The sequence below is a fragment of the Globicephala melas genome, chromosome 3 (assembly GCF_963455315.2).
Source record: "Globicephala melas chromosome 3, mGloMel1.2, whole genome shotgun sequence".
In the NCBI taxonomy this organism is placed as follows: Eukaryota; Metazoa; Chordata; class Mammalia; order Artiodactyla; family Delphinidae; genus Globicephala; species Globicephala melas.
In genome coordinates, this window is record NC_083316.1 from 144,211,710 (window position 1) to 144,226,778 (window position 15,069).

Below are 15,069 nucleotides of genomic sequence, written 5' to 3' on the forward strand. Positions count from 1 at the left end.
GATCTGGATTATAAGATACAATTATGTTTAGCTTTGTAAGAAACTGCTAAACTGTCCTCCAAAGTGGCTGTACCATTTTGCATTACCATCAGTAATAAATGAGAGTTCCAGTTACTCTACCTCCTGAGCAGCAATTAGTATTGTCAGTTTTTAGTACTGTAGCCATTCTAGTAGATGTGCAGTGGTACCTTATTGTTGTCTAATTTGCATTACCCTAATGAAAAATGATGTTCAGGATGTCCTTATATGCTTATTTGCCAACTGTATATCATCTTTGGTGTTGTGCCTCTTCAAATCTTTTGCTCATTTCTTTCTTTTTTTGTGGGTAGGAATGTTTGTTTTCTGAATGCTGTGTTTTGAAAGTTCTTTGTATATTCTGTATACAAGTGCTTTACCAGATATATGCTTTGCAAAAATTTTCTCCCAGTCTGTGACTTGTCTCTTCATTTTCCTAACAGTGCCCTTTGCAGAGCAGAAGTTTTTAATTTTAAAACAGTTCAAAAAAAAAAAAAAGTTCAACTGATCAACTTTTTTTTTTAACATGGATCATGCTTTTTGTATCAAAAAAACTCATCCTCAAACCCAAGATTTTTTCTCTTATGTCTTCTTCTAGACGTTTCACAGTTTTACATTTTACATTTAGGTCTATGATCCATTTTGATTTAAATGTTGCATAAGATGTAAGTCTTGTGTGGGTTCAGTGTTCTGTATATAAACATCCAATTGTCCCAGAACCATTTGTTGAAAACACTATTCTTTCTCCATTGAGTTGTCTTTGCTCCGTTGTCAAAAATCAGCTGACTATTTTCGAATGGGTCTATTTCTAGGCTATGTATTCTGTTTCATAAGTTTGTATGTCTAATATTTCACAAGTACCATGCTATCTTGATTACTGTAGCTTTATAGTAAGTCTTGAAATTGGATAGTGTAATTCTTCCAAGTTTGCTCTTCTTCAATCTTGGCAGTACTTACCTTGAAATGAATTCTTTTATTTCTAAATTGTTTCTTGAGTTCTCTGCCCTTCCTTTCAAATCCTACTCTTCTCTAATCATCTAATTTCTGAGTTTTTAAAATTCAGATTTATGTTGTTCTTTTAGAGTTTATAAAGTCTTAAATTTGTGTAGCTAGTTTTGAACCATCATTATAGTTTTCATCGGTTTTGTGGGTACCTCTTTCTTACATGTTTTCGTTGTTTCTATGGAGATTATTATGTTTCTTATTCTTCATTTTTCTTATAAAAATTTTTTGTATGAGCTTCAATCATAATCCTCTTGGTTGCTTATTTCTTTTCTTTTTTTTTGTAAATTTATTTATTGTATTTATTTTTGGCTGTATTGTGTCCTCGTGACTGCGCATGGGCTTTCTCTAGTTGCAGCGAGCAGGGGCTACTCTGCGGTGCGCACGTTTCTCATTGCGTTGGCTTCTCTTGTTGCGGAGCACGGGCTCTAGGTGCGCGGGCTTCAGTAGTTGTGGCGCAGGGGCTTTGCTGCTCCGCGGCATGTGGGATCTTCCTGGACCAGGGCTCGAACCAGCGTCCCCTGCATTGGCAGGCGGTTTCTTAACCACTGCGCCACCAGGGAAGTCCCGGTTGTTTATTTCTTAAATGAAAGAAATTTCCTTTAGTCTTATGAGGTAGGGGTGGGAAGTGATAGCTTTTTTAGCTTTAAGCGTCTAGAGAGCTCATTCTTGGGGTTGTTTGTTGTTGTGGTTAAACTAATGAAAAACATGGCCTTGTATTTTCTAAGATCTGCCTCTTCTGGTGATTTCTAGCACTTTCATTGAGAAGGTTTCTTTTCATTTCTACTACTGTACCTGTTCTGATTGACTAGTCCCCAAATTTTCTTATCAACGTTAGGCCTTTCTTTGGAAAACAGCCTTGTTTGTGGTAGTTTGAAGAATTTATAGGACCCAGAATACTCCAAGTACTATCAGTCATTATCACATCATGATTCCTTTGTTCTCACCATGAACTGGATCTAATCAAACTCCCTTCTGATTTGGCAGCTTTTCTCAGTTTGACCAGTGTTTTCCAGTGAGTACGTGTTGGTAATTTTATCAATCTCCTGTTCTGAAGGACTTCCCTCTGCTTTCTTCCACATAGATGAGACAATGCAACAGTCTTATAACCATCAGCTGTGCCCCTTTCACCCCCATCCACGTACACTCGGGAGGCAGGAGTTTACTGGGATACTCTGTCAACTAGCTTTATTGTAGATGCTGTGTGTCTTTGGTTTTGCTATCCTAGTTGTTCAGCATGTTTTTATTTGAGAGGGGGGATTTTCAAATATTTAACCAACCCTGCCTTCCTGGAATAAGCCAAACTTGGTTGTAATATATCCTTTTCAGGTACTGCCAAATTCATTTTGCTAATATTTTATTAGGAAATTCATATAAATATTCATGAAATATGTTGGTTGATATTTTCTCTTGAAATGCCTTATTGGGTTTTGCTTTAAAGGTTATGCTATCCAAATGACAAAAGTCATATTTTTAATAGCATGAGTTTATGATAAATTGATACTATTTATTTCTTAAAACTTCGGTGCAATTTACTGGCGAAGCCATCTGAGCTTAGAAAGTTCTTAGTGAAATATTTTAATTAAAGGTTTAATTAGATTTAGGACTCTACTACTTTCTACTCCTTCTTGTTTCAGTTTTTAATTTCACTTAATCTCTAAAATCATTAAAATAAAGTTCTTCAAAATCTGCTCTTACTATCATTTTAATCTTTGTAAAATCCATAGTTATGTCCCCCATTTTATCCTTTATGTCAGTAATTTAGTCTTCTTTCTTTTTTGTTTACTAATAAGTCCTGCTGGCTTTTATAATTTTTTCAAGAATGAAAGTTTGGTTTTTTAGAGTTTTTCTATTTCACATACTTCTGGTATTATTGATTTTCTCTCTTCTACTTTGTTATTCTTTCTCTAGCTTCTTATGATGGGTATTTTAATAAAGATTTTAGCCTTACTTCATTTTAAATATATACTCTACACAAATCAAATAACATGCTTAAAGGCTATACATTTTCCTGTGGGCATGGCTTTGGCTGCAATCCACACTTTGTGATATATTGTGTGTTTATTAACATTCTGAAAAATATATCTTCCAATTTCAACGGTGAAATGTTCTTTGATTCAAAGGTTATTTAGAAGAATATCATTCAATTTCCAAATATTTTGAAAATTTCCACTTACTGCTTTTTGTTGATTTCTGTATTTTTACTGTGGTCAGAGAAAATACTCCTTATGACTGTAATCCTTTGATATTTGTTGAGACCTGATTTCTAGATCAGTATTTGATAAAAGTTCTGTATGCACTTGAAAAGAATGTTTGTTCTACACTTGTTGGTTGCATTGCTCTCCTTGTTTCACTTAGGTCAGGTTTGCAAACATTGTCATTAAAATATTCTATATTGTTACTAAAAATTTTGTCTGCTTGTTCATCAACTACAAGAACCATATCTTAAACGAGTATGAATTTGTCCATTAGTTCTGTTCAATATTTGTTTTCTGTATTTTCAGAATATGTTTTTAATATATACCATACATAACACATACACGCACACTATACATAATACATACATACATACTGTACATAATAGTACATACAAACATAGATTTGCTGTACCTTCCTGGTATATTTACTCCTTTATCATTATGAAATATCCCTCTTTATCTCCATTAATGTTTCTTGTTTTGAAGTCTTTTATCTGTGTTAATACAGCCACACCAACCTTCTATTGGTTAGTGAGTTCATGGTATCATTTTCTATCCTTTTACTTTCAGCTTTTCTCTCTCCTTATGCTTAATGTTCAGCTTTTGAAAGAATCATATAATTATTCTTTATTTTTTAATCCACCCTGGAAATCTGTCTTTTAATTAAAGTATTAATCATTTGCATACAAAATAATTATGATATATTTTTATTTAAATACATCATCTTACTATTTGTTTTCTTTGTCTCATTTTGTTCTATGTTCCCTTATTTGAATTAATCACATTTTTGGGTATCATTCTATGTCATTTCTCCCTCTAGTAGGTTATATATTTTTTAACTATTCTTTTCAAAAGCTATCTTACAGATTACAAAATGAATCTTTGATTTAATAAGGCAATAAACATTAGCACTATTATCACTTTCTGCATAATTCAAAGATCTTCAAACACAAACTCCATTGACCTTTCCAAGTTTTGTGCTACTGTTTCTATCCTAAGCTTCTTTCAATATAGAACAGTCAAGTCCCACCTCCTTCGTAACACTGACTTTTTAAAGAGACCAGGGCAGTTATCTTGCAGAATGTCTCAGCTACAGGATTCACTTGTTTCCTGCTGGTTTTATTTATCTTGTTCCTCTATCCTGTTCACTTCCTGGAAATCAGAAGCGAGCTCGAGCTAAATTGGCATATTTAGGCAATGCTTTGAAATTTATATTTTGTCACATCAGGGACATGATAATTCTAACCTCATAATGTTATATGGATTAAATGAGATGGCCTGTGTCATGACTAAGATGGCATCTGACACATAACAGGGAAAGAGCAGAGTTTCTCAACCTCAGCACTACTGACATTTTGGACTGGGTAATTCTTTGTTGTGGGAGCTATTCTGTACATTGCAGGATGTTTAGCCACATTCCTGACTTCTACTCAATACATGCTATTAACATCCTACAGTTTTGACAACCGAAAATGTCTCCAGACATTGCCAAGGGTCCTCTGGCGGGGAAAACTGGTCCCAGTTCAGAACCACTGGTATAGAACAAAAACCTAAGTATTTGATAAATATTCTACAAGTACTTACTATCACGCTTTGTGCAAGGCTTAGAGATTAACAGTTAAATGGAACATAATTCCTCATCTCCAAATACTCATAGTTCTGCGGAGAGACAATGAGGCAAACAGGGAATTAAAATATGGTATAAGTGCTATGATATGGCCCATAATGTGTTGTCATGAGGAAAGAGGCACCTAACTCAGCCTGGAGCAGAGGTCCTTTCACGGAGGAATAGAGAATTCCTGAGTAGAGACCTGAAGGACAGGATTCTCTGCCTTTTCCCTGTAAACCTCAAGAGATTACACCCGTAATGACCATTCCAAATGAAAATAAACATTACAGAAATGATACAATTTCCAGCCTCTTTCAGAGTATGATCAGTAAAGATTAATTTACTACCAAATATAGAGACACAGGTAAAGTAAGCCAGTAGTGAGAGCCAGGGGTGATGGCACAATGAGCCCTCTACCTCTTCCGTTGTTAATAGCAAATACATTGTAATTTCCCACTCTATAGTCCTTGGTCTGCGGGCAGACTGGATAACCAAAACCAGATAAACACTAGTCAGGATCACATCACACACACCGACACTGAAAGGCCTTAAATGAGAGAGCCTGTCCAGCTGTACATACTAGTCCAGCTACCTATACTTCCATTCTTCTTCCTGACCAAGTGCTTCTCAGCTCACTCGCAATATAAGTCAGAAACTGGCTAGCTGTTCACTAAGCCTGTTTCCTCTACTTCCAGGGCATATAGCTCGACTAGTTTCCTAGCCTCCCCTGCAGTTTACTGTGGCCACATGACTCAGTTCCAGCCCAAGGTATGTAACAGTAGAAGTAACATGTAGTCCTTCCAGGTCTTTTCCCATGAAAACCTCCCATGTACAATCCTTCCTGCTGTTTTTCCTTCCACTAGCTTGATGCCGACAAACACTGGTACCTTGGAAGCCACGATTTAAAGATGGCGGAGCCAGGGAACGGGAGGAGCCCATGTCCCGAAGTCTCCCCTTGGAGCAGAGAGGCCCAGAAACCAGGAATGCTCTTATTGGGTTTTATATGAATAAGAAGTAAACTTCCACCCTGTTAAGCTATGAGATTTGAGGGTTTATCTAGTACAGCAGCTAGCATTACCCTCTTAATACACCAAAGCAGAGAAACAGCCAGGTTTACTCTACGACTGTAATCCTCTCAGTCCCTCAGATGTGCAAGGTATTTCAGCCATGTTGACCAACCCAAAGAAAAGCCCCTTTTGCTAGACTATTCCACGGATATTCCCTGGAGTTCAATGGGTATGTGAGAGGCTATTTGCAGGGCCATTGCTAAAGATCACACTTCATCGAATGCTTGCAGCAGAGAAATATGAAAGGACGTGGGCTTTGATGTCAGACAGATGTGGCTTTGAATCTTGGCTCCCCCCACTGACAATTCTTTGGCTTCATCTCCCTCAGCCTCTGTTTCTTCATCTGCAAAATGAGGGTAATCACACCTCACAGGAATTTTGCGGGGATAAAATAACAGATAGCATATAATATACTGGCATAGTTCCCAGCATGTCCAAGGTACTCAATTAGCTCTTTCCCAACAACCATGAAATTAATGAATTGGAAATTTATTTATACTTCTAATCAGAAGACTAAAGCAAGAAGTGGCCTTCTCACAAAGGATTTTGTATTTATTCTTCCACGTAAATGTTGAGTATTTCATACAAAGGAAGCAGGTTCAACAAGTACTTTTATTTTTTTTCCCCCTGGGTCTAAATAAGGAGAAGAGTTAACATTTTAAGAAACTTAAAAGTATAGATAGAGGCAACATTCATTATTTTTATCTCTATTTTCCCTTATAAGAAACTAAAATCATATTTTCAAACCAACAAAAGAACATATGCTGACCTTTGACCCAGAAGGAGAGCAATGAATGAGACAGTTCACAACACAGAGCGGGGAGTAAAGGCTTTTGCTGGGTAATATTCCCTCAGGTTGCCCCAGATGGAATGACTCCAAGGGAAAAGATGGCACATTACAAAGCTCATAAGTTGGTGGAAAGTCCTATACTTTACCCAAGCCTATCTCTGTAGATGAGATTTGGAAACAGGACAGGTAAAGATGGGAAGATCCTTAAGCTGGAGGAGCAGAGAGCTGTTGCAGGCCCGTCGCCCGAATGCAGGAGAAGGAGGCTGAAATATCAGGTCAACCAGGATACAGAAAGAAGCCTGGAAAGAGCCGCCCACCAGCATGACTAAGTGCTCTTGGGGACAATCCCCTCTCAAAGGGCAGAAAGCAAATATCCAGATGTTATGAGCTGCCAGATGTGATTAACCGAGGAAAGGGGAAGCTGCCCACTTAACTATCTGAGCAGCCTCCCTCATCACAGTGACCCGAGAGTTTTCTGCAAAAGCATTAATCAACAAAACGAATGGAGGCTCCATCCATCTCCCATCCCCACCCCTTTTGCTCTCTCCCTCTGTCAGAGTCAGAACAGTGGCCTATTTTCAAACCACTGGCAATGCACTCTCTCATGAAAATATGTGGGCTTCCTGACACAGGCTGATGCTCACTCAGAGAAGATGCAGGCACACCGAAGGCCTCGCCTACCCGCCTGTCCTTCCTCTCCCACGAGAATGGGGCAGAGGGGGCCCCGAGGAGAAGGCCTGAGGAGGGAGCCTGCTACCCATGTATAGGAGTAGGGAGTTTCTGATGCTAGTTTCCATGACAGGGATAGCTAACTGAGGTCCTTCTTCCCCCACAGAAGGGAAGGCTGAGGCTTGGGCAGGAACAAGCCCCACGTACAGCTACCAAGACAGAGCTCAAGGCTGGGAAGCAGAAAAACAAGCCCCAGATGCCAATTCTAGCATCTTTTAAAGAAAAAAAGTTTAAATGGGTTTCAGTGTCTCTTTAGCAGGCATCTAATGTGCTTTAAATATAATAGCAAACATTTTATTAAACACTGGAGCCCTTTTTTTTCTTAGCAAGGCCACAACGAAGCCAATTTACAAACAAACAAGGCTTTTCAAGAAAGGAGGTTGTGCTGTACTTACAATCGCTCCAGCTGCTTCAGATCCTGGAAGGCGCCTCTCTCGATGACGCTGACCTGGTTGTCTTCCAGATGCCTGGAACCACAAAGGCAGCAATGGTCAAGGACAAGCGGGCCTCAAGGATCCTCGTACTAGGCTGCAGGCCATGCAGGCATGGTCACTCAGCCCCTCCCTCGACCCTCGGATGGGCCCCCTCAGCCAGGATCAGTCTGGGGGGACAAGATAATTCACATCCCAGCTTGGTGTCACGGTAACCAGGGTTTCACCGCCTGCATACTTCTACCTGACAGATTGGTTTCCAAGCCTCTATTTTAAGAATGTTCTCAGCAAATACCCTCCCAAGCACTGCAGGATGTTGCACAGAAAAAGAAGAGGTAAAAGCTGCTTCTTATAAAAACCACACATATATTCAGCATCTCTTCCCTCGGAGCTCCCTCCTCCAAGGATTCAAAAATACTTCATTGAAAAGGGCCTTCTCTGCTCACTCTGTCTCTGGGTCACCTCGTAGAAAGGTGAAGCTATTGTTGGGTGCCTGCCTGTGCCGGAAACGTCACAAGCCCAGAGCCTGGCTGCTCCCAACATGAAGGTGATGGTCACAAAAGCTAAGTCCTCCCAGCCACAGGCTCTGCTGACCTCCAAAGTCCTCCAAGCAGATGATTAAAAGTTTGATTCATGCATGTGGCATATCCTAAGAATTGAGCAGACAATGAAACATTTGTTTCCCTAAGTTTGAAAAAAAAAATGGCAGCTTCAAATGGATTAGCTGAACAGTAGGAAAGAGAAGAAGTGAGGCTGCATAGTTTCCATCCAGGGCTGACCCTGGTGGCTGAATGGGACTTAGCCGGGATGCAGTTGTGATTGAAGGACGTTTCTTTGGTAGGTGGAGTTTAGAAGGGCTGTGTGGGTTCCTCTGGATCAGGCAGGAGGACGGGCGCCCTGAGGCACCTGACGGAAAAGCAGAAGGAAGAGTAGCCTTGAGGAAGCTTGGACTTCACTTCAGAATAACTCCTTGCACGCCAGCCCTCCACCTCTGAGATAGTTCATAACCCACTGCACTTCTTGGGCTTAACACTCAGGCCCTTGTGTTTATTTTCAAGTCCATCTTCCTCGCTGTGCCTAAGGACCAAGAGGGTAAGGTCTTCTGTTCATCATCACAGTCCCAGCCCTAACACAGGTGCCCAGCACAGCAGCCACTTCATAGACTTAGTGAATGAAGAAAACACTAAAGAGGACGTTGGACCACAGCACATACTGATTTTACATCAAGGGAAAGGCTAGTCCAGACACATGAAGTTTCCGACTATCAGAGCGATGGGGATATTTTGTATGGGCTCAACGATATATTTTATAATTTTGTGAATTTGTTGCAAACATTTAAAAAAATCGGGATATTACACACACATACACACCCCACAGAAGAAACTCCAAAATCAGCTCTCATATTTCCAAACATCAACAACTTTGGATGAGGCCAGAGTCCTCATCCACTCTGATTCACACATTTATGTTCCTTCTGCCCCCTGTAGGCTGGTCTCATATAGGCTGCTCACTTAACATACATGGGCTCCCAGGAACAGAGGTTAAGAGACTTGCCCAAGGAGAAATTATTTGTATGAAGTCACACAGCTAGTGAGGGTGGACCTAACTCCCGATCTGGTGTGCTTATCAAATTTGGTTGAGAATCCCTTTTCTGATTTCTTACTAGCTGATGGCGTGCTTTTGAACTATCTAGCCAACCTCTCAGAGACTCAGTTTCCTCATCTGTAAAATAGCACAAATAAAACATTTCATAAGTCCTTGTAAGAATAAAAGTGGAATAAAGTATATAAATTATCTAGCCCAGGATCTGGAGTACAATCAGACGCTTAATAAACGTTCTTTTCCTTCCCTTTTCTTCCTTTTCCATCCCGCCATATGGCAAGGAGGGCCTTGGAATGCTAGTAGACTCACACTAGCACATCTTGCTAAACAGGGAACCAGTTCAGTATTTGTGACTGGGGGTTTGTTCAGCTGGGTTTTTACTATCAATCAATCCATCATAGAGCTTGCTGTCATTACTTCCCAATTGTTACAAGGGGCCACACTATAGGGTGGCTTAGTGTCACATTCCCTCAGGGTTTCTGAGGGAGTCTAACTCCAAACTCCCATGAGGAATCTCTTAGTTCTGTCCTAATTAATCTAACACTACCAGCTTCTTTCAGAAAGGGGAATAGAAGGGATGGTTGATACCTGCCCCTCCTCCTCTTTGCTCAAGCCCTGGGAGGCTAACTTTTACCGGCTTCGTCAGGAAGCTTCCTTGATGCTGGTTTCCTATTGGGTTCAACCAACCAGCAGGAGATGAGAGGGTGGGAGAAGAGGGAGTGAGGTGGGGGTTTATTCCCAGCTCCCTCCTTCCCTACCAAGTCACTGCAGGTGGACTGCATTCCTCTACCTAAGACCCCAGGTGCTAACAGGCAGTCCTTCCTTTGCTGGGCTCAGGTAACCACTCCCTCCCGCTGGTCCTTGAGGCTCAGAGGGGACTAGCGACCAACGGTTGTTGCTAGCCTCAGGGAACTGTGCCAACTAACTCTTCCTGGTTTCTCTTAATCTCACCCACACCTTTGCAAATAAATCTTTATTTAGCTCTCCTCATTTGTCCTGCTGGGATCCTGACTGGTAAGGTAGCTAGGGTCTCTTCTTGATGTACTTCCTAGACCGATCAGAATCCAGCCTAGTACCCGGTCTTTAAAGGCTCAAGAAATAACCAACACTTGATGAATAAATGGATCACTGAATGAATGAGCTGTGAACTTCCCATCCAGACTTCTAGGCTGCGATGCAATTCAGGAGTTTGTGCTAAAACCATTGCTATCACTCTCATTTTACTGAGCAGATGCAGGAGACCCGGGGATCCAGGAGGGGCTGGACACCCAGAAGGGCTGACTATGGCTTGAATCTGTTCTGAGTTAGAGGGATACAGACCGTGCTCATTTTCAGTTCTTTCGGCATTGTTATTTTTTTACTTTTAACACTGGATCAGAATCGGAAATCACCCCCATGTGATGATGGCTGGGGTGGAGTTTAACTCTTTAATTAACCCCATTTGGGATAAAGCTGGTTCCCACATTGTGGGCATACTTGCAAGAGTTCTCGCAACAGACTACTAAGAAAGGGAATATAATTGATACCACCAGAAGAGACCTTTTCCTATTCCTGCCCCTTGGAAGAAAGAATTGTTATAAGCAATTCTTATATCTTCCCCCTGAATGTACTTTATTTGGGGAAAACCTCTGGATGAAGCCAAAGTTCCTCAATCTCCATTTTATTTGCTTTCGCCCATTCACCTGCACCGTATTAACAGTTCTGCATGGAAATGGGTGGCAGGCTCCAATTATTCAAGACGACCGAGTCTTTTCTGGTTTCACTATAAATTGTAAATAAGAAACAGATACAGGGAATACGCCGAGGTGTGATGAAAGCTTTTCAAAAAGATAGTTGTCTAGGTTACTCAGCTAAAAAGAATAGACCGAGGGAAAATATGGTTTAAACGTCTGGATACTTTATTGGTGTCAGTTAGAAAGCATTTCAGCTACCCCACGTAGCAGATTCTTTCACACTAATAAAGGGCCACTTGAATGGGATTGTCTTTGAGTTGCTAAGGAAGATAATGAAACACAGTATATTAATAGAGTCTATGAAGTGAGGGGAGGGGGAGGGTTTCAGCACTGCTTATCAAAATAAGAAGAATGTACCAATTAACTGAAAAGATAAACTGTAGTCAAAGGAATGTTGTAGACCATCCAGAGGATATTAATATGATCTTTTGTGATTATTTTAAACTTTCTATTTGCAGACAGCAGATATGGAAATTGGAATTTTTACTAGTCTTTCTGATGTAATGGTAAGAAAATCAAAGGGTTGTTTTTGACTTTGTTAGAAAAATGAAGCATTAGGTGAAATTTCTGACTTGTATGAAAGGACATTTCTCACAGATTCTGGGGGAAAAAAATGGAAAAAAAAATAGAGAAGTTAAGTGTTTGTTCTTTAAGTTGGTAAGTGACCTGGAATCAGGAGTTTACTGCCTATATCTCTTTAATGAAAATCCCCCGCCTGTATCCCAAGCTCCATTCTGATCCCCACACACTTGTCGGAGCTGCCAGTCATCTGACAGACACATGACTGCTTGGGGCAAAAGAAAGACTTGGCAGAGGGTAGGGTCTTCCCTCCAGGGATGGGGGGAGGGGGGGTGCACTGGCCAAAGACCAGAGACCACATCGAGGGGAGAGCATCTGCTAGCTGGAGGCCCAGCCCTGAGATCCTAGCAGTGCCACACCCTGTTGCTCAGGGAAACTCCGCTCAGCCACTTGCACATCACGCTGCACTTACCAAATTCCTAGACTATCACCTTCCTGGTTTTCTAAACTTCCTATAACACAAATGAACAGAGGCACTGCATGGAGGTTAGAAAGCACACATTCTGGCTTCTGAGTCCTCCTCCTTCAGTTCCCTGCTATGTGGAGTTGGGACCACTTAACCCATCTGTGCCTGTTTCCTCTGGGCAGATAAGGGTTAATAACTATGTAACAGAGCTTGGTCTGTGGAAGGTACCATATATACATCAGTTATCATCATCATGACCATCTACTTCTCAATCAGGAAAACAATGAGACACAAGTAATGTTCCACAGGTTTCAGTGAGAATAAACACATTGTGCGTGAAAGTGTCAAAATCATAAAGCATTATATATGTAACTATTAGGGTTAGAAGGACTTCTAAATACTTGTTATGGGTCAAACTGCATGCCCCCCAAAATTCATATATTGAAGCCCTAACTCCAAATATAACAAAAAGTGACTTTATTTGGAGACAGGGTCTTTACTAAGTAATCAAGTTTAAATGAGGCCATTAGAATGGATCCTAATCTAATAGGACTGGTGTCCTTATAAAAAGGGAAAATTTGGACACAGAGACAGACATGTGTAGAAGGAAGACAATGCAGAGAGACCCAGAGACAGCTATCGTAAAGCCAAGAAATCCCTGAGGCCACCAGAAGCTAGAAGAGAGGCCTGGACCACATCCTCCCCTCAGAGTCCTCAAAAGGAACCAACCCTGCCAACACCTTGATTTTGGACTTTGGAAACTGAGACGATAAATTTCTGTTGTGTAAGCCCCCCAGTCTGTGGTACAAAGTTACAGTAGCCCTAGAAAACTAATATACTACTCATTCCCTATTTTACAGATGAGAAAAGTAAGGCCCAAAGGAGTACAATAGGGTACGAGGTCACATGGGCAGTTAATTCTGAGTCAGGACCAGAACCTAATATTTCCAGTCCCCAAAATACAACTCACTGTATTATAACGGGCTATGAGTAAAAAGAAGGAGGTGGCTTTAGATACCAAGACTTTAGCTGCTACTTCTAGCAAAAAGCTGCCAGCCAAGATTCCAGGACACGACAAACACCAAGGCAGGGGCCCGATTGCCCAGGCTGCACTCCAGGTCTGGAGTCACATGTATGGGTCAAAATCACCTTCTGAGTAAAGAAGGAAAGAGGGTCCAATTCCTCCTCTCTTGTACCTCTGAATGTCTGAGACTCGTCAGTGCACAAGAATTTGGGCAGCTTCTTATCACTCAGATTTAGGGATGGATGAAAGTGTTCAATATTTAGCAATGAAACCTGATATTTCTTGCTCCCCTGCTGCACCAATGCCCCTCTCAAATTTTGCTACCTGTCTGCACAGCTGCAAGCGTTCAGCAAGAGCTCTGACCCTGTCTGACTCTCTCCCTCCTTCCTCCCCTCCTCTCCATTAAGCAACAAGATAAATAACTTTTGTCTTGATTGCTCTTTTAATTCACAGGCTGAGGGAGAAATTATCATCTCTATGGAAGGGAAGCATGGTTAGCCAACCTGACCCTGCTGTCATCCTAGAAGCTGGGCATGTTGATTTATTTGTGTATAACCTTCTGTGTTCCCTGTCACTGGAACTGACTTCTTCCATTGGTCTAGCCCAGCCTACAGCATGGAGACACAGAATGAGACAGCTGGGGAAGGAAACCTGGATGTACTAATGAAGGGCTTTCTGCTGCAGAAGGGCGAATTCTTGTTGTCCAGTGCTTGGGGGTGTGATGTCAGGGCAGTGGGACATTTTCACAAGGCTGAAGAGCTGAGAGTGAAAATGCATTGGAGAGCCACGCGTTACTTACAAGACTCGGAGGTTCTTGAGTCCAGCGAAATCGGTCTTGGTGATCCTGGTGATGTTATTTCTGTCCAGGTCACTGCAACGGAGAACAAATGTGGGTCAGATTTTTGCAGGTTACACTTATGGTCTATTTAACCCAGACTGGCTTAAGCTGGATGGACGTTGCTTGTTAAGGACAAGGCAATTCCCATGATTAATGATATTCCCTAGAGCATGTCCAACCAACCCCAAGGACATTGTATGGAATAAGCTAGCCATTATGTACACAGTAGAGCCCTGGTATGTTTAGCTGCCTGGCTTCTCTTGCCCCTTCTTCAGATAACAAATTTTTCTTTGGAAGCCCCCCTCCCCCAGCTCTTGGATCATATCATACAAGTGGGGCTGACTCCTCTCCCCAACTCTGGAGATGGGCACCTGATCTAGGCCAGGCTTATAAGAATCTTCACTCCCTGTGACCACAGTAATTGTTTCAGGAGTACATACATGACTCAAATTCCCAACAGCTTTCGCTCCACTGGAGTTGCCAGAAACTATCTAGCTACCATGAAGAGAGAATTTCCAGAGTCAGGAGATGAAAAGAGACTGGTTCTGGTGCTATGCTATGAGTAGCTGGATCCACCCATGCCTGATGCCAGAAACCTCTGTATTTTGAGATTATGTGAGCCAATCTATCCCATCTCCCTTATATTTTGTCCGAAATCAGTTTGAGTTGAATTTTCTATCACCTGAAACCAAAGGAATCTTGACCGACTTTGGTACCCACCTAGGTACTTGTCTATTTTCCAGCTAATCTGCAAACTCTCTGAGGGCAAAGACCATGTCTCATTTAACTCCATAGCCCAACATAGTAGAACATTGCCTGACAAGAGTAATCTCATAAAACAGGTAAAAGACAGCTTCATGGATTAATCCTGCCCCAATTTGTAGGCTGAAGCTCCCGAAAATGGCCCTAAAGAGAAGAATTTGCCATGGAAGAGCTCAAAGCATTATGGTGGCGTTGGTGTCCAGGAGAAGGAGGCACCTTGGATGGTACAAAACCAGAATTAGAGAAAACCAAAGTCAAGAAAGAACTTGTGAACAATCGTATAA

At 41.4% G+C, this 15,069-nt stretch overlaps 1 protein-coding gene across 1 annotated transcript in view; it reads right to left on the bottom strand.

Moving 5' to 3' along the window:
* The window catches only part of SLIT3 (slit guidance ligand 3), a 610,776-nt gene that overhangs the window by 552,075 nt on the left and 43,632 nt on the right, over positions 1-15,069 (bottom strand). The window contains exons 2-3 of the mRNA XM_030829978.3: positions 13,985-14,056; positions 7,806-7,877 (exon numbers count right to left, since the gene is read on the bottom strand). Coding sequence (XP_030685838.1) covers positions 7,806-7,877; positions 13,985-14,056 — 144 coding nt within the window. The remainder of the gene's footprint in view (positions 1-7,805; positions 7,878-13,984; positions 14,057-15,069) is intronic.